Genomic DNA, 20,465 nt, shown 5'->3' with positions numbered 1-20,465 from the left:
TAGGTGTGTGGTATACGCGTGTGTACGTGACTGTGTGAATGTGTATAAGCATATGTGTGTATACACTGTGCGTGTAGGTGTGTGTGGTGCACGTGTATGTGTGTATACACTGTGCGTGTAGGTGTGTGTGGTGCACGTGTATGTGTGTGTGTGCCTAAGTGTGTGTGTGTGTATTCAGCGTGTGTGAGTGCTGTGTGAACACGTGAGCGTCCGTGGCCGGGGTGGGACGGTCCTCTTCGCCTGACTCGCTGCCCCGCTGCGCCCCGCGGGCCAGGTGTGGACCCGCTCCCTCACAGGTGTGGGCCCGCCCCTCACAGGTGTGGACCTGCCCCCTCACAGGTGTGGACCCGCCCCCTCACAGGTGTGGGCCCGCCCCTCACAGGTGTGGACCTGCCCCCTCACAGGTGCGGTCACCTTCTTCCTCCCCACAGTCAGCCCACTTTATTCCCATTTCACACACGAGGTTACAAAGGTTCCCGGAGGGTAAGTCACTCGCCCAAGGTCACACGACTTGTAAGAAGCCAACTCAGTCCTGGAGCAGCCTGGCTTCCGTTCTCAAGCACAACTTATCCAGAGTTATCTTCTCGTTTCCTGTCTTGGGCAGTAATGTCAGAAGGGGTCAAACGCGGTGACCTCTGGGATGAGGGGGAAAATCAAGCCCGCCCCTGCTCCAGCTCGAGTCCCTCCTCCAGGCAGGTGCAGCCCAGGTGTGCACTGGTGGCCCGGTCCCTGTGGGGTTCCCTGCTGTCGCCACCCCTGCTAACAAGGGACACCCGGGCCCTGCTCCACCCCACTGCCCTCCGAGCCCCGTGGGCGGGCCAGGGAGCAGGGGCCCCAAGCTGGCACACACAGCCCCGCGCTCCTCAGCCCGGCTCCGGTCCCAGAAGGGCAGGGCCGCGTCACACGCGCCTCCCAAACTCCTGCCGCATGCAGAAGGTCACCCACCCTATGGAAGGTCATTGGTGGTCACTGGGGCGCTGTCTGCTGGGCCAGCGGACCCCACAGGTCAGGCGCCCATCCTGTTTCCACGTCCCCGCCTGCTGACTGCTGCAGATCTCAGCGGAGTCCTATCCCGCAGGCTCGGGGACACCCACCCATCACCCCTCCCAGGCCCAAAAGGCATGGGTCACACACCCTGCACACGGGCACCCTTCAAACGTTCATCAGGCACCTGCTGTGCTCCAGACGGGGGTCCAGGTTACAGGAAGTGACAGAGCCGGGCAGCTACAGTCTCCCCAGCCAGATACTGAGTCCAGGGGCCGAGGCTGACTCAGAAACAAGGACGCGCACTGCTCTGTGCTCCACGGCCACCCAGTGTTGTTTCCCAAAACCCAGACCCGACAGTCTTACCGCCTTGCTTAAGACACTTCCAGGACCTCCCATCACACGCAGAAAAAGCCGAAGCCCTTCCCGAGCATGGGGGCAGGGCCTGGGCCGGATCTGGGCCTGCATCTCTGGGTTCCTGATGTGGCTTCCCTCGCTGTCCCCAGGACACGCGTCACGCCCGCCCCCCAGGCCGCGGCCTCGGCGCCCTCTCCTCCTGTCAGCACCCGTCAGTCTGCACGTCCTTCACCCGCTCACTTTGTCTTCCCTCCTCAATAAAACGCAAGCTCCCAGGGACCCCGTCTGCCTCGGCCATCAGTACGTCCCGCGCCTGGCACGAAGCAGAAGTTAAATAAACGTGTGTTAAGCCAGTGAATAAATGCATTCAGCCTCAAGCAAGTTAGCCGGCCTCTCCAGACCCCACTTCCCTCATCTTTAAAATGGGGAGAGCACAGCACCCCTGGGTGAGGATGGAAGAGGTGACACAGGCCCTCTGTCCAGGGACGCGTGGCAGGTGCTCTGACGGGTTGTGAATGGAACGCTTTCTCCACGCCAGGACAGGAGCAACCGGCCCTTCTGCGGGAGAAGACGTGGCTCCACGCTGGCTCTTGAAGAATGAGTGACAGTTCTCCAGGGCCTGCCAGCCAGGGGACATGCGGTGCCAGAGCCGAAAGGCGGGGAGGGGCGCAGGGGGGTGTCAGATGAGGCTGCAGGAGAGGCGGGGCCGGGTCGGGTCTCCCATTTGCGGGCCCCGAGGGTCGTGGTCTGCACGACACCGCGGGGAGAGGCGCCTGCATCTGTGCTCTCCGTGGCTGACCGGTTTGGACTTTCCAGCTCTAAGTAGGTTACTGTCCCTTAGGCTACTGAGGTCAGTTCCTAAAGAGAAGGGAAGACTCACAGCCAACACGTGGACCCGACAGCTGCACTGGCAGCCCTCACCCACAATACAAAACGAGGGACCTAGTTTGTGCATCCGTCCCGGGGCCCAGAGGCTGCTCACACACGCTTCTCAAGCCCTTGCTGGAAGGTTCAGTGGTGCTGGGAGGGCAGGCGTCACGAGCTCCCCTTATTCTGACAGCACCGGAAACAGGGGCTGGGAGGGGGTAGGGCGGGAGAGCCTTAGCAGACACTAACCAGAGGAGGACGTGTGAGTGCTTCTCGGGGACCCCAAGGCCCCCTCCACATCACATCATCCACAAGGGAGAGCTGGGTCCCCGCACGCACGAGGGTCACACAACTTGGCATGGAGCCTAGCGGCCGTCCACAGGCTGCTTACCTAGACGTTGCCCCTCTTTCAAGGGGCAGCCCCTCTCAATTTCCCCCTCATCCCCGAACCTTCCACGCCCTGCCCCCTCCCGCCTCTGAACTCCAGCTGCTCTGAGGACCGCTCACCCCACTTAAGAGTTTTCCAGGTTGACTTCTCAGATTGCAAGGAGTCAGATGCTATGAATAATAACGCATATGTATCGCACACGCTTGTGTGCTCGGCACCGTGCTAGGCACTCTGCATACACGAGGTAGGTACTGTTGTTATACCCATTTTACAGACGGGGAAACTGAGGCACAGTGAAATTAGGTAGCTTGTCCCAAGGCCACACAGCTAGTCTGTAGCTGAGCACCAGGATTCCAATCCTAGCAGCCTGACTCCAGAGCCCTTGCTCCTAACTGCTCCCTAACACCTCCTCAACGTCGTCTTACTCGCTTCTTATCCCCATACATCTCCCTGAGTGCTGGGCACACACATCACCTGCAGGTTGAATCTCGTTCCCCTTCGGCCCCAGGCTCCTGGAATTGTGGTTCCCCACTAGAGAAGGTGATACCAAATGGCCGCTAGATGGCAGCAAAGAGCCGGGCCCCGAGCGCCCCGAGGGCAGGGATAAGGTGATGATAATAATGTTTACTGTATTTGGTGCATCTTGCACCAGGCCCTTTACCGACATGATCTTTCCTCCTCACTGCGCCCATCCCCCTTTACAGGGAGGAAGGACACTCAGGCTGAGACAGCTCGGGCAGCAGGGAACACGAGGACTGAGGCCAGTTGCCAGGAGAAACAGACCAGGGAAATCCCTCGGCGGGTCCCCTCCAGGCGCAGCGGGGAGGGGGGCACAGAACCTGACCTTTAGGTAGGGAGTGGACTTAAGGAGGGCGTGGACGGCCTGGGCTGCTCCAAGGCGGCACCCGGCAGGCTTCTTGGCTGGGAGGGGTTTGCGGTGAGACCCACAGACCATGCAGACTGCGTGGTCTCAGAAACCACTGGTCCACCGCAGACCTCTGACCAACTGTCTTGGCCTTCACCACCACAGAGGAGGCCGCGTGACTCCGGCCTCACCGGCCACACTCAAAAGCTGGCTGCACCACTGCACTCCCACCCTCGCTGTCTCGGGCTCCCCTGACCCCCCCCAGGCAGCCAGCGTGGCCTGATGAAAACTACCTAAAGAGCTCTGACCGCGTCCACTTCCAACCTCCCGAGAGTTCAGTCACCTCCACACCTGAAACCCACCCCCCCAGGACTGGGCCGCACCTCCCTGTTGGCTGTCCTGGGGCAGCAGCAGCAGAGGTGGCCAGGGCGGATGCATCCGTCACTCCCAGGTGGCCAAGGACCCACGCCCCCCTCAGGCCTCCCAGCGTGGCCGGCAGCGGCTCCAGTGCAGCGCAGGGGCTGACCCATCTTGAGCTTCAGCATCTGGACGTTCCTGGCTGAGTCCATGGGGGCCTTGGCTTCAGGACCGCACCCCGGGGCTGCTTCCGGCCCGCTTCCCAGCCAGCCCCCGCTCCCTCAGCCCCTCCCGAGGCTCCCACAGCCAGACGGGGCCTCTGAAGGTGCCCAGATCTTGCGTTTATTGGGCTTAGGCACTGTGGGTTCATGTTCCTGGGTAGAAGAGTCATGACCTCAACTCTCTTGGCGCTTTGTGGGGGCTGCCCCCGCGGGTCCCCACCCCACATCCCTGCGCACACGATGTCTTGCCCCCCTCCCTGCTCCCCAGTCTCTTATTCCTTCACCAGCCGGTAGATGTGGTGCTGAGCCCCGTGCTCGCTGGCCGACACCTCGAAGACGTACGCGACGCACAGCAGCGTCTCCTGCGTGTCTCTGTTGGTGACCACCTGCAGGGGTGAGGGGAGGAGGGCGTCGGGGCCCAGGAGACAGCATGCCACCTTCTCTGCCCACCGCCCACTCTCACCCTCACCCTTGCGCACACCCCTGCACACACACACCTGCAGGATGGTGAAGTTCTCTAGCACGCTGTTCATCATGTACTTCTCGGGCAGGTGCTTCAGCTTGTGGATGAAGTTGATCATGTACTCGCAGAGTGGCGAGCGGTGGATGCGGTAGGAGTAGTGGCCGTTCTCGTAGCGCGCGTACTCGGTCTGCGGGGCCCGGGGACAGTGGGGCTTAGGAGGCCGCCGCCCGCAGCCAGCCTGGCCGGCCCCGTGAGGAAGCTCCACAACCCAACCGGCCTTAAGTGGGAAGGACGGGCAGAGCCCAGGGAGCCCTCGAGACAGAGCACCCCCTGCCCCCCATGACCCAGACACCGGGTATCGGAGGAAGGAGCTTCAAGACGTGGAGACGAAGACGGAATGACAGCTCAATCCCGGCCGCACATGGGGGACGGGCCACAGGGACCTTGTGGCCACGGAACCGTCACGTATGTGTAGCTACACATCTGGGCGCATACACACAGGCATGCACACAAGTGAGTGCGTGTAAACGGACGGCATCTGACTCGGGTTGGTGGGCTACGTCGGTGTCAACAGCCAGGTTACTAATGGTCCACTCTAGGTATGTAAGATGCTGCCATCGGGGTAACTAGGGAAGGGATTACCATTGCACGTGGATCCACAACGATCTCAAAATTAAAATTTCACTGGAAATAACTAACTCGAAGAGCTTCTCAGAGACCGCTGCTGCCCGGAACCACCCGAGGGGTCGTGGGTTAAGAGCTGTAGGGGAGCTCAGCTCTGGGGTGCTGGAACGGCTCCCCGTGACCTGACGGGCAACAGGTGAGGCCCACCAGGATGGGGAGGGGGGGCAGGTGCTCTGCTTGTGTTGGACGGGAGGTGGGTTGTCAATGAAGAGGCACGGCGAGGGTCAGACTGCATTCATTCAGACATATCTGGGCACAGAGGTGAGAAGCCCGGGCCGCACGGGCGCGACGGTCTGGCGCCCAGGCGGGCGAGCAGTGGCGCATGCTCACCTCCAGTTTCTCCACCACCTGCTTGCCAAAGGAGCAGACCTTGGTGGAGCAGGTGATGGTCATGTTCTCAGGACTCTCGTACTGGCTGGACACCCCATAGAAGGAGCTGCCCTCATCCTCGATGTTGGTGTTGAGGTCTGCCTGGAGGGAGACAAGGGGAGACCGAGGAGGGGCGGTAACTCAGAGGGGCCCTGTTGGGGGCAGCACCGAGGAGGCCTCTGGGGCCACAGCCCAGGCCCCAGGGCCAGGACGCCATCAGGGGGCTCAGAAAAAACGTGGACGCAGGACCTCGGAAAGCTGCCTCATCCATCCACACGCAGGCCTGGTGTAAAGTCAGGCCGTGTGCCCCAAACAATGGCAAGAACCTGGGCCTGCATCAGCTCCCGGCCCTGCTGCCCACCGGGTACCAACAGCCCAGCAGACGGGGCCCCAAATCGGTCTCTAGAACATTAGGGCCCTGCCAGTGTCCCTTCAGCAGTGGCTCTGGGGGCCTGGCCTCCCGCCATCTCTGGGGCACCGCGAGCCCCGCCACCCTTGACCTTCTGCATCTCTGTTCTGCCCCAACACCGGCCTCCTTCCGCTGGGTTCCTCTGCAATTGCTCTGAGAGCTCTATGCCCGACAGAAGTCTGGTTAGCACCCTCTCATCGAGCCCGTTTGCCAAAGGGAACCCCTCCCCAGCCCGGCGTGGGAGCCCCCGGGCCTCTGATCAGCTTCGTGCCTGATGGCAGGGTCCAGGACGCCTCCTGCTGCGTGTTGGGGCGATTTGAAGTTGCCCCCCCAAGAAAAGGTGGGTAATAAGACTCATGACTTCACACCCACTCCCTGCGAGGGGGACAAGGCAGGACGGGGGCCTCAGTTTGATCTCAGGCTCCCCGACCGCGGGCCTTGCCCAAGGCCACAGAGTGGATGAGTCACGGGCCCTGGGTCCTCAGGCTCCAACTCTGCTGCTTCTCCCACCCAGCCGAGAGACGCTGGGTGAGGCTGTTCGGTGCCTCGGCGAAGCCCCCAACCATTGAGGGGTCCCCACCCCGGAACCTGGGCTCCACAGCAAGTCACCCCATTTGAGGTGCTAACAAAGCAGCTTCAGACTCAGAAGCAGTGTGCAAACATCACAAAAGGCTTACTCTTAGGGGGAAGCCTCTCCTCCCATCCACACAACTCGTCCCAGATCACTGCCCAGCAGGACCCAGAGTGCAGCCCCACAAACGCAGGGGAGCTCCTGACCGCGATAAGGATTCTGACCCCAAGGACTCTTCTGCACAAAGTTACAGGGAGCCCCAGAACCCTGGGAAGTTTCCAGCAGGATTCAGAGCCGGGCCCCGGGCTGTTCTGCCCCTGGCCATCAAAGTCATTACTTTTCTCTCCTTTGGAGAAAGAAGTTTTCCAAGAGCAAGAAGACCCTCTAGACTGGCAGGGGGGCAACTGTCTTGGGCACAGCAGAAATATTATAGAGCCACACACCGTGTGGACAGGGACCTGTATTTACTATTGTGAACTGACTACAACATAATGTTGAGCAGAAAGAAAGAAAAAAGCAGGTCATAAAGCAGAACGAGGATGTGTTACTTTTTTTTGTTTTTTTGCTGTACGTGGGCCTCTCACTGTTGTGGCCTCTCCCGTTGCGGAGCACAGGCTCCAGATGCGCAGGCTCAGCGGCCATGGCTCACGGGCCCAGCCGCTCCGCGGCATGTGGGATCTTCCCAGCTCGGGGCACGAACCCGCGTCCCCTGCATTGGCAGGCAGACTCTCAACCACTGCACCACCAGGGAAGCCCCGAGGATGTGTTACCTTTATGATGAAAATAAAGGCTGTTTCCATGTTGACCTAGATGGCATACATTTCAGTGTGCCCAGCAAGGGCTTTCATGGGGCCGTTAGGAAGAAAGAAGAAAATGAATTACAGGGACTTCCCTGGCTGCCCAGGGGTTAGGACTTTGCACTTGCACTGCTGGGGGCCTGGGTTCAATCCCTGGTTGGGGAACAAAGATCCCGCAAGCTGCACGGCATGGCCAAAAAAAAGAAAAGGAGAAAACCAAACTCCAAAATGAGCAGCAGTCTCCCGCATCTGTGGTGGGCGTGGAGCAGGGCAGGGGGCGCCCAGGGGCCTGCGGTGGGCTGGGAATTAATTGCTGCTGTGACGCCGGCCCCGGGGACAGCACCAGCTCTCTGTCTCCTGTTCTCTCTACTGAGTCACACGCTTCTCCTCGGAGACCCAGTTCGTCGGACAAAAAAGGCCTGGGGGACAGTTCGTGTGTGCTTGAGATACATGAGCGCAGGGCAGGAGCGTGGACCGTGCCTGGAAAAGAGCTGGCAGGGAGCCCCGCTCCTGGGGAGGGCAGGCGCCCGGATGAGGGGGCGAGGCCAGGACGTGAACTGATGTCTCCCGGATGCAGCCACCGCCGTCCTCCTCCTGATTGATGCTATTCACGTAGCACTCACCACACGCCCCACTCCATCCCTAACGGTTTCTTTCAAATCAACTCATTCTTATTCTAAGCAGTCATATCGGTGACATCAGGGATTCTGTTTCTCCTAATAGATATGAAAACAATCACCTAACTGTTAATGAAGAAATGTGAATCCGTGCACTGTGCACCGGGCTCGGGCAGGGCTGGCATGGCCCCTCCAGGCTCTCCCCAGCGCACAAGGGAGCAGCTGCCCAGCACCCCGCGGGGATGGGACGTGCCCGTCACCACCCTGTGCTGGCAGGGCCTGGCCTTGCCCCTTCCAGATGGTAAGCACACTTGAGGCGGGAACCAAGCTCTCCCAGGGCTCAGGCCCAGCACGCGGTGTGCCTTCCACATAGTGGCACGGGGCTGTTGAAACTCTCCCCTCTCGGCTGCTCTGGGTGTGAAGCAGTCCTGTACTCACAAGGGGGACCTCCACCCCCTGCACCCCTGCCAGTCCTCGGAGCCCCGCCCCGGCTCAAAGACACTCCAGGGGCTTCTGGCATCGCCTCCCACTCGCCTGGTCCTTCCAGTCACTCCGTTGCCCATTTATCCTGCCTGGCCCAGCATGGCCAGGACAGGGGGCGCCCAAAGAGGCTGCAGTGTTGTCTCTGCTCTCATGGAGTGTGTGACTTTTGGGGGAGCAGGTAGAACAGGTGAGCTGGTGCTTGAGAGAGAGAGAGAGAGAGAGAAGGAGATGGGGCAGAGATGAAAGTCTCAGACGCCTCATCTGGCTCAGACGTTGGCGGTCCAATGTCTGCCCTAGAACCTACCCTATGGTCCCACTGCTTGGTCCCAGGGGACCCCGGCCAGCGAAAAGCGCACACCCCACAGCACCTCACCATCCTTGGTGCCATCCTAATTACAACCCACCACCTCCTGCAGCCCCACCGCATACCCCCCAATCTGAGGACCTCCCCGCACACGCTCAGCGTCTCTGCCTTCTCAGCCTGAGAGCAAAGCTGCCCCCCACGTTACCCTGAGAGTGCCCCCACAGCCCCCTGCCCTCCACCCTATTCATAGCTACGGTGCAGTGGCAGCTCACAGGCTGGGCCTGGAACAGGTGCAGCGGATCGGGTGGCTGACAGATGAGCCGGGACAGCCGGGCCTGGGGGCCGGGGGCTCAGATTCATTGTTATGGGCTGGTATGTGCCTGGGAGAAATGTCAGGGCCCTTCGACGGAGGAAGGTCTGGGGTACTGTCCTCCCTGTCCGGCCTCGGCCCAGCTCTGCCCGGCATTTTCAATCTGCAGACTGGAGTTCACGGCCATCAGTGTGTAAGAGTCCCCTCTCCCACTGACTAAGGACAGAGGTGGCCTCTGCTGGTCTCACATGTCCTGGGGGAGTTGGGAGCTTCTCAGCCCCTGCATCTCACATCCACGGAGCACAGCCTGACACCCAACCCCTCCTGCCCCCAAAGCCACCGCCAGCTGGAACCGATGAGTCCCGGCGGCCCACGAGCCGGCCACTTACTACCCATCCCCACCAAAGAGAACAGTACCATCGGCAGGAGGGGGACAGGAGGCCGAGCTGGGACATCAAAGTCCTCCTCCCACTCCAAGCGGGCTCTGACCCACTCCGCAGCCTGCGTGCCCAGGGCCTGGGGCCGGACGAGAAAATCGCCAGGCTTTGGGGCAGGGCGAGGGGTGTGTGTGGTGACACTGTCCTCTCCTGGCAGCATCCCTTCCTAATTGTGTGGTCAGTCTCACACCAGCTACAGGCCAGGGCACAGGAGAAGAGGGTTCCAGACGGCTAGGGCGCCGGGGCTGCCTGGGAGGACCCCAGGTCCCGTGGTTAGCACGCAGGAGACCTTCCTCTCCCACATCCCAGGTCTGTCCTTCCCTGGCGCCTCTACCTTCCCCACGCAGAAGGAGAGGGACCGGATGACAGCCAAGGTGCCCTGGCCGCCCACGTGCCCACCCTCCCACCCCCAGCCGACCCCACTCATCAGGGTCCTAGGACACAAGCCCCTCGCAGGCCCTCCGGAACAAAGTACTGACTTTTCAGGTGGAGAAACAGGGCCCACAGGAGCCGAGACTCCCTCGGGACACAGCTCTCCAGCTGGGCCCTCTGCTGCCTGCCTCGCTCTCCTGACACGCTGGGAGGGCTCACTGGCAGCCCACCCCCTCCCACACAGAGCAGGCGAGACCTGCTCTGATTCTCCCACTCGGAACGCAAGCTCCTATCGGGTCCGCACGGCACGGGCTGTGTGCGCAGCCTGTGGACGGAGCACAGCGGCCTGGCGTGGAACCTGCCCAATCACGCTGCCCAGCACCACCGTCTCCACCTTCTCTCCTCCCCTCACCCCCACCTCCAGCCTCCCCAGGCTCAGGAGGAAGGAGAGGACAAGGGCCGCGAGCCAGGTAGGAGAAGGATCCTCTGGTCCTCCTTTCCACCTGCCAGCTCTGATCTCTAGGCAGGACACCCCTGCCCATCTCCTGGAAGGGAAGCCTGGGCTCTAGAAGCCCCAAGAAGCCCCAGTGCCCGGCTCGACACTGAATGCACAGCTGAGACTGCTCTCTCCCTGCCCCCACTAGCTGCCCTTCCTCAGGGGCGCAGGGCCCTTTTTTAGGCTACCCAGAGCCTTCTCCACCAGGAGCAGGGGGAGCACGGGGCCGCACGGGGGACCCCAGCCACCCGGCAAGGCAGGATGGTGTGGGGTGACAGTTCCGAGCACACTCCCAGAGCGGGGCTGGCTGGCACTGATCCTGCTTCTGTCACTGCGAACTGGGCTGCCCGGCACATTCTTTCACCTCTCTGTGCCTCACCTTCCCCTGTACGGAACGAGGCTGTCAGCTGTACCTCCCTTCAGAGGTGTGGCAAGGATGAAACGTGCTAGTACAAGTCAGGCTATGAACAGTGCCTGGGGTGACCTGCCGCCGACTGCCTTGATCTACCTCGGCGTGTGCATCACAAGAAGGACTACAGGAGCAAGGCTTGCCCAGGCTGGGGGTCTCAGAGCCAGACCCTTGCTTACTCCATGCCTCAGTCTCCCCATCTGTGAAATGGGGGCCTAGGATGGCTCTCATTTGGATGGTGGCTAGAAGAATACAGAATACTGTCACCCCAGTATGCTATCTGCCACGACCAGGGCGGTGTTCCCATACGCCTCCTGCCAGCCAGGCCTCCCTGGTCAGGGGTCACCTTAAATTGAACCCTCGGGGTAGCTGAGCCAAGGGCGTACTTCCGAGTCAAGACTGAGCCTGGACAGGCTTGGGGGGTGGGGGAAGGAGTGGGCGACAGAGGGCGTAGGCTCTCCTAAGGAAAGGCCAGAAACCTCCCTGGACACACGCAGGAGGTGGGAGTCGCCACCGCTGGCCGGATGGTGCCCGTGTTAGTTGGCTGCTGACAACCAAGCCACTTGGTTCCAACTCCCATGCTCAGGGCTGGAAGGGAGAAGAGGGAGAAGAAAAAGGGAAATGAGATGGTTTAAGCCCTTCCTGAGAAAAGGGAGCCTGGCATCCTGCCTCGTACATCAGACTCTAAAGCCAGCCTCTCCACTGTGGCCCTAAGGAGGCTGAGGTCTTTTTCTCGGCCTGTATTGCAGCTGTCAGTCTGGATGGCTAATGCATGTAACCAAGCACAGCTCTGGCCATGCCCCATTCAACAACCTTCAAGGACTCCTCATTACCTAAACAACGGGATGGTAAACATGTAGGAAATGCACACTACCCTCCCCTGCTGCACCCATGGCAGACATTACCAGTCAATCCAGGAAGGGCTCCCTCCAGATCTTCCTCAACCCAGCGCGCCAAACAACTGCTACCGATCCATTAGCGGTGGCCCTCGTGGACCTCTGGTTAAAATGGGAGACTGGGGCTTCCCTGGTGGCGCAGTGGTTGAGAGTCCGCCTGCCGATGCAGGGGACGCGGGTTCATGCCCCGGTCCGGGAGGATCCCACATGCCATGGAGCGGCTGGGCCCCGTAAGCCATGGCCGCTAAGCCTGCGCGTCCGGAGCCTGTGCTCCGCAACGGGAGAGGCCACAACAGTGAGAGGCCCGTGTACTGCAAAAAAAAAAAAAGGAGACTGACCGTACAAGTTCACATTTCCCCGTCCAGAGAGCCAGCAGGATGAGCGCAAAGACCTTTTTTTAATGCGTTGTACCACACACACACGAAGAAACGGAGGAAAGACCAAACGGACAGGAGAATTCAACAAATTCCAGGGGACTGACAGCTGATCTAAGCTAGGATGGCTTCTGCGGGGAAACGGACGCAAGAAGAGTTACAGCCTGAAAGTGCCCTCAGAGGGGTGACGGATGAGAAGTCAGCACCACTCAGGACGACAGGGGCCAGGACAGTGACGGCCAGGGAGGCACAGGATATGACACAAGGAACCGGCTGAAAGGCTGTACACTGGGTGGTCAGGCCTCCGGGCCCCCACTCTTCACACATCAGGAGAAGAAATTAAACAGGAGGGTGTCAGGTCTTTGGGCCCCCAGGCATGTCAGGAGAGGGGGTGGGAGCCAGGGTATGAGGTGAACGCTGCCTAAGAAACGGTCTGCTCCCCTAGCCCTCTCCCTGCCCCACTGCTAGAATGTTCGTTTGTCCCTGCCAAGGGGTGGGGGGACAGTAGGAGTCTTCTTTGGAGAAACTGAACCACTTCAGGAAAGGAAAAGGTCCAGTAAGTATGCTGACATTTACTAGCGTCCTCGATAAAGCAGCTGGTTCCCCAACCCCGACCACCTGAAAAGAGAAGCCCAGCAGGTAACAAGGCCCACACCTTGTCCACAGAGTTCCCAGTCACTGGACATGGACAAAAGGCCCGAATAACAAAAGGAAGGATACACTGGACTTCATCAAAATGGAAAAGGTTGTGCTTCAAAGGACACTGTCAAGAATGCAAAAAGAGGGGACTTGCCTGGTGGCTCAGCGGTTAAGAATCTGCCTGCCAATGCCGGGGGCACAGGTTCAAGCCCTGGTCCGGGAAGATCCCACATGCCGCAGAGCAATTAAGCCCGTGCAACACAGCTACTGAGCCTGCGCTCTAGAGCCCGCAAGCCACAACTACTGAAGCCCACATGCTTAGAGCCTGTGCTCTGCAACAAGAGAAGCCACAGCAATGAGAAGCCCACGCACCACAAAGAGTAGCCCCCACTCGCCACAACTAGAGAAAGCCCGCGCAACAACGAAGACCCAACACAGCCAAAAATAAATAAATAAATAGTGCATATGATCCAGCAATTCCATGCCTAAGTATCTACCCAAGAGAAATGAAAAGCTATGTCCACACAAAGACTTGTATATTAAGTTCATAGCAGCATTATTCACGATGGCCCAAAGGTGGAAACAACCCAAATGCCCATCACTGACGGATGAATGGATACACAAAATGTGGTCTATCCAGACAGTGGGCTATTACTCAACCATAAAAAGGAATGAAGTCCTGATATGTGCTAGAATATGACTAAACCTTAAAAACTTAACATTAAGTGAAAGAAGCCAGTCACAAAAGGCTACATATTGTAAGATTCCATTTATGTGAAATATCTAAAACTGCTATAAAGACAGAAAGCAGCTTAGGGTTGCCTAAGGCTGGGGGTGGAGGTGATAGCTAATGGGTTTGGGGGTGATGAAAATGTTCTAAAATTACCTGGCTGCAGAACTCTGTGAATATACTAAAAATACCGAATTGTACACGTTAAGTCGGTGAATTATACGGTAAGTGAGTTACACAGCAATAACGCTGTCAAAAAAATGAGGACCAAAAACCCTGGCCAAGAATTATAGACATTTGAGAAAATCCTCCAACTTGAAAGACAAAGACCCAGACAGAAAAAGGGACTAAAAGGAAACAAAGGGAGCAGAAGAAAACTTAAAAGAATAGCCGTGAAACAAGATCAGGATGGAATCAAAGAAGAAGAAGGAGCTCTTAAAAATTAAAAACGTCATGGTCAAAATTAAATATTCGATACAAGGGGCGGGGTGGGGGTGGGCAGAGAATGCCACCATATTCCGTTAATCTATTTCACCACTAAATGTACAACGCACCAAGATTTTACAAACAATTAAGAAAAAAATGCCATCAGTTAAACTATGACACACCAACAATTGAAAGCGTCGTTCATTTTCTGTAGTAACAGAACCCTGATTTTATTCAGAATGGCAACTTACTCAACGAAAAGAGTACATTTCTCTGGCTCCTTTGCAGCTACATGCAAACAGACAACTAATTAAGAATTGTGTGGGACTTCCAGGAAGGCTCCTTAAAGGGAACTAAGTTGGCTTTCCCCCTTCCTGATGCCTGAAAAATGGATGTGATGGCTGGAACCCCAGCAGCCTTGACCTTAAGGACAGAAGCCACACACTGAGGGTGGCAGATAGAGAAGAGTAGGGTCTCTGGTAATTTCACGGAGCTGCTGGACCAGACCTGGACACTCTACCTCCAGACTTACTTTACATGAAAGAAGAACTATTCATTCATGCCAATGTTACTTTAGGTTTTATGGAATATTCACTCAGATTCACTCTTAAATTAGAAGATAAAGTTAAGAAAGTCTCTAAGAAAATGAATTGGAAAATAAATAAATGGTAAAAATCAGAGAGGATAGGTCCAGGATATCCAACATCAGACTAACAGGGGTTCCTGGAAAAGAACACAGAGAAAACAAAGAAGAAGAAATAATATAAGTAAAGTTACCGAACTGAGAGACTCTCATCTCACTGCCTACCAAGGACCTGGCTCAAAAATAGGAAGAAAAACAACACAGATCCCAAAGATCATCAATGTGAAATTTAACGTAGGGAACAGAGAGGAAACGCAAAACTCCTAGAGGCTAAAGACAAGAGTTACATAACAAAGAACAGAGAATTAGGGTACTACCGGACTCTCATAAGACATCGGAGCAACCAAAAAATGATTCTTGAAAACCACTTCTAGGGAAAATCATTTACGATGGAGATTCTGTACCCAAACTATGAATCAAGTACTGAAAAGAAATGACATTTCAAACAGGTAGACTTAGAACATTTATCTACCATGCACCTTTTCTTAGGAAGGGACTAGAGAATGTATTCCAGCAAAATGAGGGGGGAACACCAAAAAAGAGAGAAATATGAGATCTAGGAAACTGTAGATTCAAAACAGAGGAGCAGTAAACAGAGGTCTCGGGACAGCTGTTGAGCAGGCCTGGAGGAAAACCGGTTCAAACTGGAGCAGAACAGGGGCATCCAGAAGGAGAAAGGGACAAAGGATAAATTCTCTGACAGGCCTGAGCACTGCGTGAAAAACAGTTTTTTAAAATTTTATATGTTGGTTATGATAGAACAATTTGTAAAATTTTAATCGTAGGTTTTTTAGAAATGTGCAAGCGAAAGGGCCATTTATTTTTAGGAGAAAACAAAAAGTTGCACAAGAAATGACATGTAATTATCACACACTCTGGTGGTCAATCTACATTGTCACAAAGTCTAAACCCTTTATTGCTTTGACTAAATTATAAAACTCACTGGGACGATGAGGGGAAAAGTGCTATAATATAGCCAGTGTTTTTCTACCATAAATACACAACACAGAGTCGCGATATCAAAGTGGAGCAATATAAGCAGATACTTAGAACTAGGGAGATAAAACCCAGAATAAACAGGGACATTTGACAGTGATTGCCTCTCGGGATTGGGCTTGGGGTTGGGAGGAGGCAGACGACAACCTGACGGTTTTCAGTTGTAAGCCTTTTGGTATTAATAACTATGAACGTGCACTGATTTAAAAATAAGATACAGTAAAAGAAACTATTACCTATTTTTCATCCCAGCAGAGAATCAAATCCAGACCTTTGTAGGATCAGGACCTTCCAGGATCAGACTCACCTCTCCCGTTTTACTTTCCGCGGTTCCCTCTCTTACACATTTACCCATGACTAGCCCCCCTGGAGGCCCTTCCCCTTTTCCGCCTAACTCTGCCCATCCCTGAAGGCCCAGGGCCAACCTCCATCGGCTCGCAGAGCAAGCTGTCCTGCAAGGGCAAACACTGAGCCTCTTTGGGATCCGGGCCCTGGGTCTCCAGTTCCTGCCTTTTCTGTAGACAGCCAGCCCCACAGATTCGGTTGCGGATGAGGGCTAGGCTAAGAGCTCCTAGCCAGGGACCAGTAAGCCACCTGGAACTGCATGTACACTTTCGTGTGAATATGCCCACTTCTAGGAAAAGCACAGCTTTCAGGTTATCAAAGTGGTCCGAGACCAAATAAAGGCCCAGCTTCCGGGCTCTGAGACGATTCGGAGGCTCTGATCACCAGCCAGAAGGATTTCCTGCACTTCCTCCCGCTGGCTTCTCCTGCCCTGTCCCTCTTCCCGGCATCCCTTTTCTGTGGGTGCTGGGCCCCTGGAAGAGGTCCTATGCCTCCTGGTCTTGGAGGAGGTTTCAAAAGAAGGAGGCTCTACCCACACAGCACCCATGCAGGGGTGAGCTGGGGAGGGCGGCGGAGGCCGAGCTACAGGCTGAGCTCTTGGAGAAGCTCGGTGTTTCTTTGGGGATGACCCAGCCTAAGCCTACCGTCCACTTCTCCAAGCCCCACCCAGCCCAACGGCTGCCCCGCTGCGGGCCCGGAAACCTTGGCATTGAAAGCCTTGGGTGACTACCCCTCAGGTCTCCTGTAGGTCCTCTCTGGTACTACAGACCCCTTGAGGCCACACTTCTGCCCAGGCGTGACCATCCCCCGCCATCAGGAGGGGGCCTTGCTCTGCGGCACCAATGGCCCCATCTGGTCTGAGCTCCCGGCACCAGAGGGCCGCTCTGTGCTGGCCCTTCGCTCTTGTCCTGCATGTCCCAGGTCCCACCACCGCCAAGGCCCACCCCTCCTCCTTTCTCCCTGCGGTCATCGACGTGCTGGGGTGGGAAGGAGGAGGTCATCCAAGGCTCACCCAGAACTTCACGAGGAAAAAGGCATTGGAGGGTCCCCGTTCAAAGAGCTCCTTGAGACCACCCTTCCTCTCAGGGAACTTGTCGTAAATCTGGCGGATGTCCACGGCTTCGAGGTAGGGGTCGCTGTAGCTGGGGCTCGACTGGCCGATGTGCACGAACAGGTGCTTATTGTACTGTGGACAGAGAAGAACTGTTCTGAGGGGCCATGGGGGTGGCGAGGCAGACAGAACAGACAGACCGGGGCTCGGAGCCCGGCCAGTGGCCCAGAGCAGGGACGCCACGGCGGGGGCCTCAGTTTCCCCTCTGGTAAAACGGAGCCGGTAGAAGGGCTGAGTGTAAAGCAGAGTCGACAGGTGTCCAGCACCTGGGGCAGGGTGACCCCCAGCAGGTGCTCGGCACATTCTGGTCGCTATTTGTACTGAGTCTTGACTCTGTCGCCAACACCCTTAGGCGACTCATTTTCTATCTCTGGACCCCCGTGATCTCGTCTGTGATGGAAGACCAGCGGCCCATACGGGGGTGCTTCCCCCCGGAAGCGGCGGCTGTGGTCCCTTGCTGCAGCTAAAGAAGAGCCGCTTCTTTCGTGGTCCACGCTGGGCTCCTCATCTAAACCATAAGCTTGAACATTTCAAAGTGAAATGGTCAGTGAAGACCCCCCGACTCTGGCATCCTGTCCACCTGGCCAGGTGCTCCTCTGAACTTTGCAGGTGACGCCGGTCACCCAGGACGGAGACACTGAAGGGGGCGGGATGGGGGTGGGCTGCTGCTCCTGCTGGTGTCCCCGAGGACACGGGGCAGACAGGAGACTCCTCAGAGCCACAGGGCCTGCGGGCAGGACTGGGACCAGTGCCTTCAGACGGAGAGGTGGCCGGACCGGGAAGAAGGTGGACACGGTGGGAGCAGGGAAGGGACAGAGCCTTGGGGCACCGGGATGGGGCACAGGAACCGAGCGAGGGCTTGGGGTGGGGAGCAGAAACAGAGCCAGGGACAGAGGGAAGGTCCAGTGAGAAGGAAGCAGGGAGGGAGAGGATGGAAGGATAAGGGGGGATGGAAAGCAACAAGGACCCTAAGCTCGGCCCCAAGGTGGAGTGGGGCAGAGAGCAGGGCGAGAAAGCCAGAGCCAGAGGAAGAGGAGCTGGGGGAAGCAGGGGAGCCGCCGCCCCAGGAGTGAGCACCAGGCGGGAGAGCGGCCAGAGGGAGGCCAGGACCTACCGTTTCGGGGTCTTGCTGCCGCTCCAGGAAGGCAGAGAACTCCAGCATCCAGAGCTTGGGGCTGGCCACACTGCGGCCCTGCCACGGGGGTGCTGGGGGCGCGGAGGGCGACGGGGAGGCTCCTGCGGGAGACTCGAACCCTGCGCACAGTGGAAGGCACATGGGAGCCGGTCCACAGGGCCTCCCTGCCGCACCCTCCGCCAAGCCCCCAGACTGGCTGGGGGACCTGCTGTCTGCCTTAACGGGGTCTCCCAGCCGGGGAGGGGGTGGGCAGGCAGAGAACTGGCCAGCGGTCCGGGGGCAGCCCTGGCGGGGAGCTCAGCCTGGAACAGCTCAGTCCCCTCGGGCCCCTGCACGGAACTGCGTTCAAGGGGGACTGGCTGCTGGCTGGCGAGTAAGCGAAGCAATGAACGTGAGGAAAACAGACAGGAAGGTGCCCAGCACAGCGGGGGAGGGGGGCCCCTAGTCCACCTTGAAGAGCGTCAGAAAAGGCCACCTGAAGGTGATGCTGAAAAAGGTTACGGGGTAAGAGTGGGAGGCAGCAGGTGCAGACAGGGGAAGGGGGCTCCAGGCAGAGGGCACGGGGCCGCGAGATGCACCGTGAGCTCGGAGGCTCCGTCTGGCAGATGTGACGGGGAGGGCGGGTTTGTGTCGGGGCTGGAAACGAGGCTGAAGAGACGGGCCCTGGCTGCTAGGTAAGGGGTCCAGTATTCAGCCTGAGCTCAGGAGGGCGATAGGAGGATTTTAGGCGGGGCGGAGGAGCGACCGGCTGTGCGTTTCTGAAGATCCTGTTCCGAGTGGGGGAAGGACTGGGCTGGGGCAAGGTGGACGAGAGGCGCAGGCCTTGTGGGTTCTTCCCAAGTGGGAAAATGAAGAGGGCAGTGGAGTGAAGAGAAGGGGACACAGGAGGGACACGGAGGGAGCAAGACCCCGGGGCTTGGTGGCGGACGGGACAAGAGGGCAGTGAGGCAGGTACGTCAGAAGCCCGGGGAGGAAAGAGAAAAGGGACGGCGGGGGGCGGGCGGAGGACCATGCTGGGCACACCGGCTGGCATTTGACGGGTGAGCCGAATCACTCGTTCATTTGTTCAAGCGCGGCGTGCACACCGGATGTGACCCGACACACAGAAGACAGACACAGACACCAGCCCCAGACGCTGCCCAGGGCACAGGGAGTGACAGTTAAGCTTAGATTGTGTCCTGAAGGCACCACGGAGCCACTAACAGATTCTAAGCTGGAAGCAGCACGGTGAGATTGATGCTTTAAAAAGATGATGGATGGACTTCCCTGGCGGTCCAGTGGTTAAGAATCCACCTTCCAATGCAGGGGACGCGGGTTCGATCCCTGGTCGGGGAACTAAGATCCCACACGCTGCGGGGCAACTAAGCCCTCGCACCACAACTAAGACCCGACGCAGCCAAATAAATAAATATTAAAAAAAAAAAAAAAGATGACAGGTGAGTTACAGAGGGTAAGAGCGGGGATGTGACTGCAGACGGGGTGGGGGCGCCGTGAGGGGAGAGCACGGACTAGAGGGGGTGGAAGGCCCCCAAGCAACCGTCAGGAACCTAAGGAGGGTGGCAGGGCCCGCTCTCAGAGCAGGAAAAGCCAGGCCACTGGGCAGGCAGGAGCCATTCCCAAGCCAGGAAAGGAGGGTGAGGGTGAGGATCCTATCTCGCCCTGCAGAGCGGAAGGTGGAGGGACCTTCCTGAGAAAGAGGCAGGGACAGAGCGGGTCACGTGAGCGGGGAAGGCGGGAGCTCCGTGCTGCCCAGCTGGACCTCCATCTGGCTCATGCCAGGAGCCTTCCCTCTGCTAACCAGGGGCTCCAGGCTGGAAAGCCATGCTCTGCTGGACCCCCGTCTTGAAGGAGAGGATTACAGTGTCACAGAGGGAAGCCATCCCAGAAGCCAAGCAGGACAGGGCACACACGCAGGTGGAGTGGCCACCCCGGGGCGCAGGCACTGCCCCTTGAGCTGTGCGCACCCTGCCAGCCTTGAGCCTCGCTGGGGAGGGGCTTGGGGAGGACAGACAGCCCTGGGGGCGCAGGGGGCTTGGCTCCTGGAAGAGGATCGAGGTGGAGCTGGGAGCTGGGGTGCACGGTGAGAGCACGTGCCAGGGCAGCATCTAAGGGGACTGCTAGGGGCGTCTAGCAGTCAGGGCCTGGGACCCGGAGCAGGAACCACAGGGGTGTGATGCACGAGGGAGGCAGAGCCTGCTGACCCACCTGGCAGAGGCAGTGACGGCTGGACAGTGTAGGTTTGCTGAGAGAAAGGTTTCACACTGTGGGAGACGAGAGAGGACGCATGGGCCTGGGGGCAGGTGGCAGCCCTAGAGCCTCGGTCAGGCTCCAACGCTGTCTTCAGTGAGGCAGGCCCGGGTGGTCAGTGGCTCTGGCCTCCCGCTCCCTCGGGATTCTGGCCGACCCACAG

General features: G+C 58.1%; 1 protein-coding gene across 4 annotated transcripts in view; it reads right to left on the bottom strand.

The window, feature by feature from the left end:
* Positions 1–1,618: 1,618 nt before the first annotated feature.
* TEAD4 (TEA domain transcription factor 4) overlaps positions 1,619–20,465 on the bottom strand; it is a 65,228-nt gene continuing 46,381 nt past the window's right edge. For 2 of the 4 annotated variants that reach the window (XM_089920144.1, XM_089920145.1), the window contains 6 exons: positions 20,261–20,316; positions 18,035–18,174; positions 16,822–16,995; positions 5,517–5,657; positions 4,537–4,689; positions 1,619–4,425 (listed from right to left, as the gene is read on the bottom strand). In XM_089920144.1, coding sequence (XP_089776270.1) covers positions 4,312–4,425; positions 4,537–4,689; positions 5,517–5,657; positions 16,822–16,995; positions 18,035–18,174; positions 20,261–20,316 — 778 coding nt within the window. In that variant the 3' untranslated portion in view covers positions 1,619–4,311. The remainder of the gene's footprint in view (positions 4,426–4,536; positions 4,690–5,516; positions 5,658–16,821; positions 16,996–18,034; positions 18,175–20,260; positions 20,317–20,465) is intronic. The other 2 variants (XM_030761836.2, XM_089920146.1) reach the window with 1 other exon arrangement.

This window comes from Delphinapterus leucas, chromosome 11, assembly GCF_059928025.1.
Source record: "Delphinapterus leucas isolate spDelLeu-1000000601 "Yukka" chromosome 11, BTC_Dleu_Yukka2, whole genome shotgun sequence".
Lineage (NCBI taxonomy): Eukaryota > Metazoa > Chordata > Mammalia > Artiodactyla > Monodontidae > Delphinapterus > Delphinapterus leucas.
The sequence above is the reverse complement of the archived record's forward strand: the minus strand, read 5'-3'. Positions and strand labels throughout refer to the sequence as shown.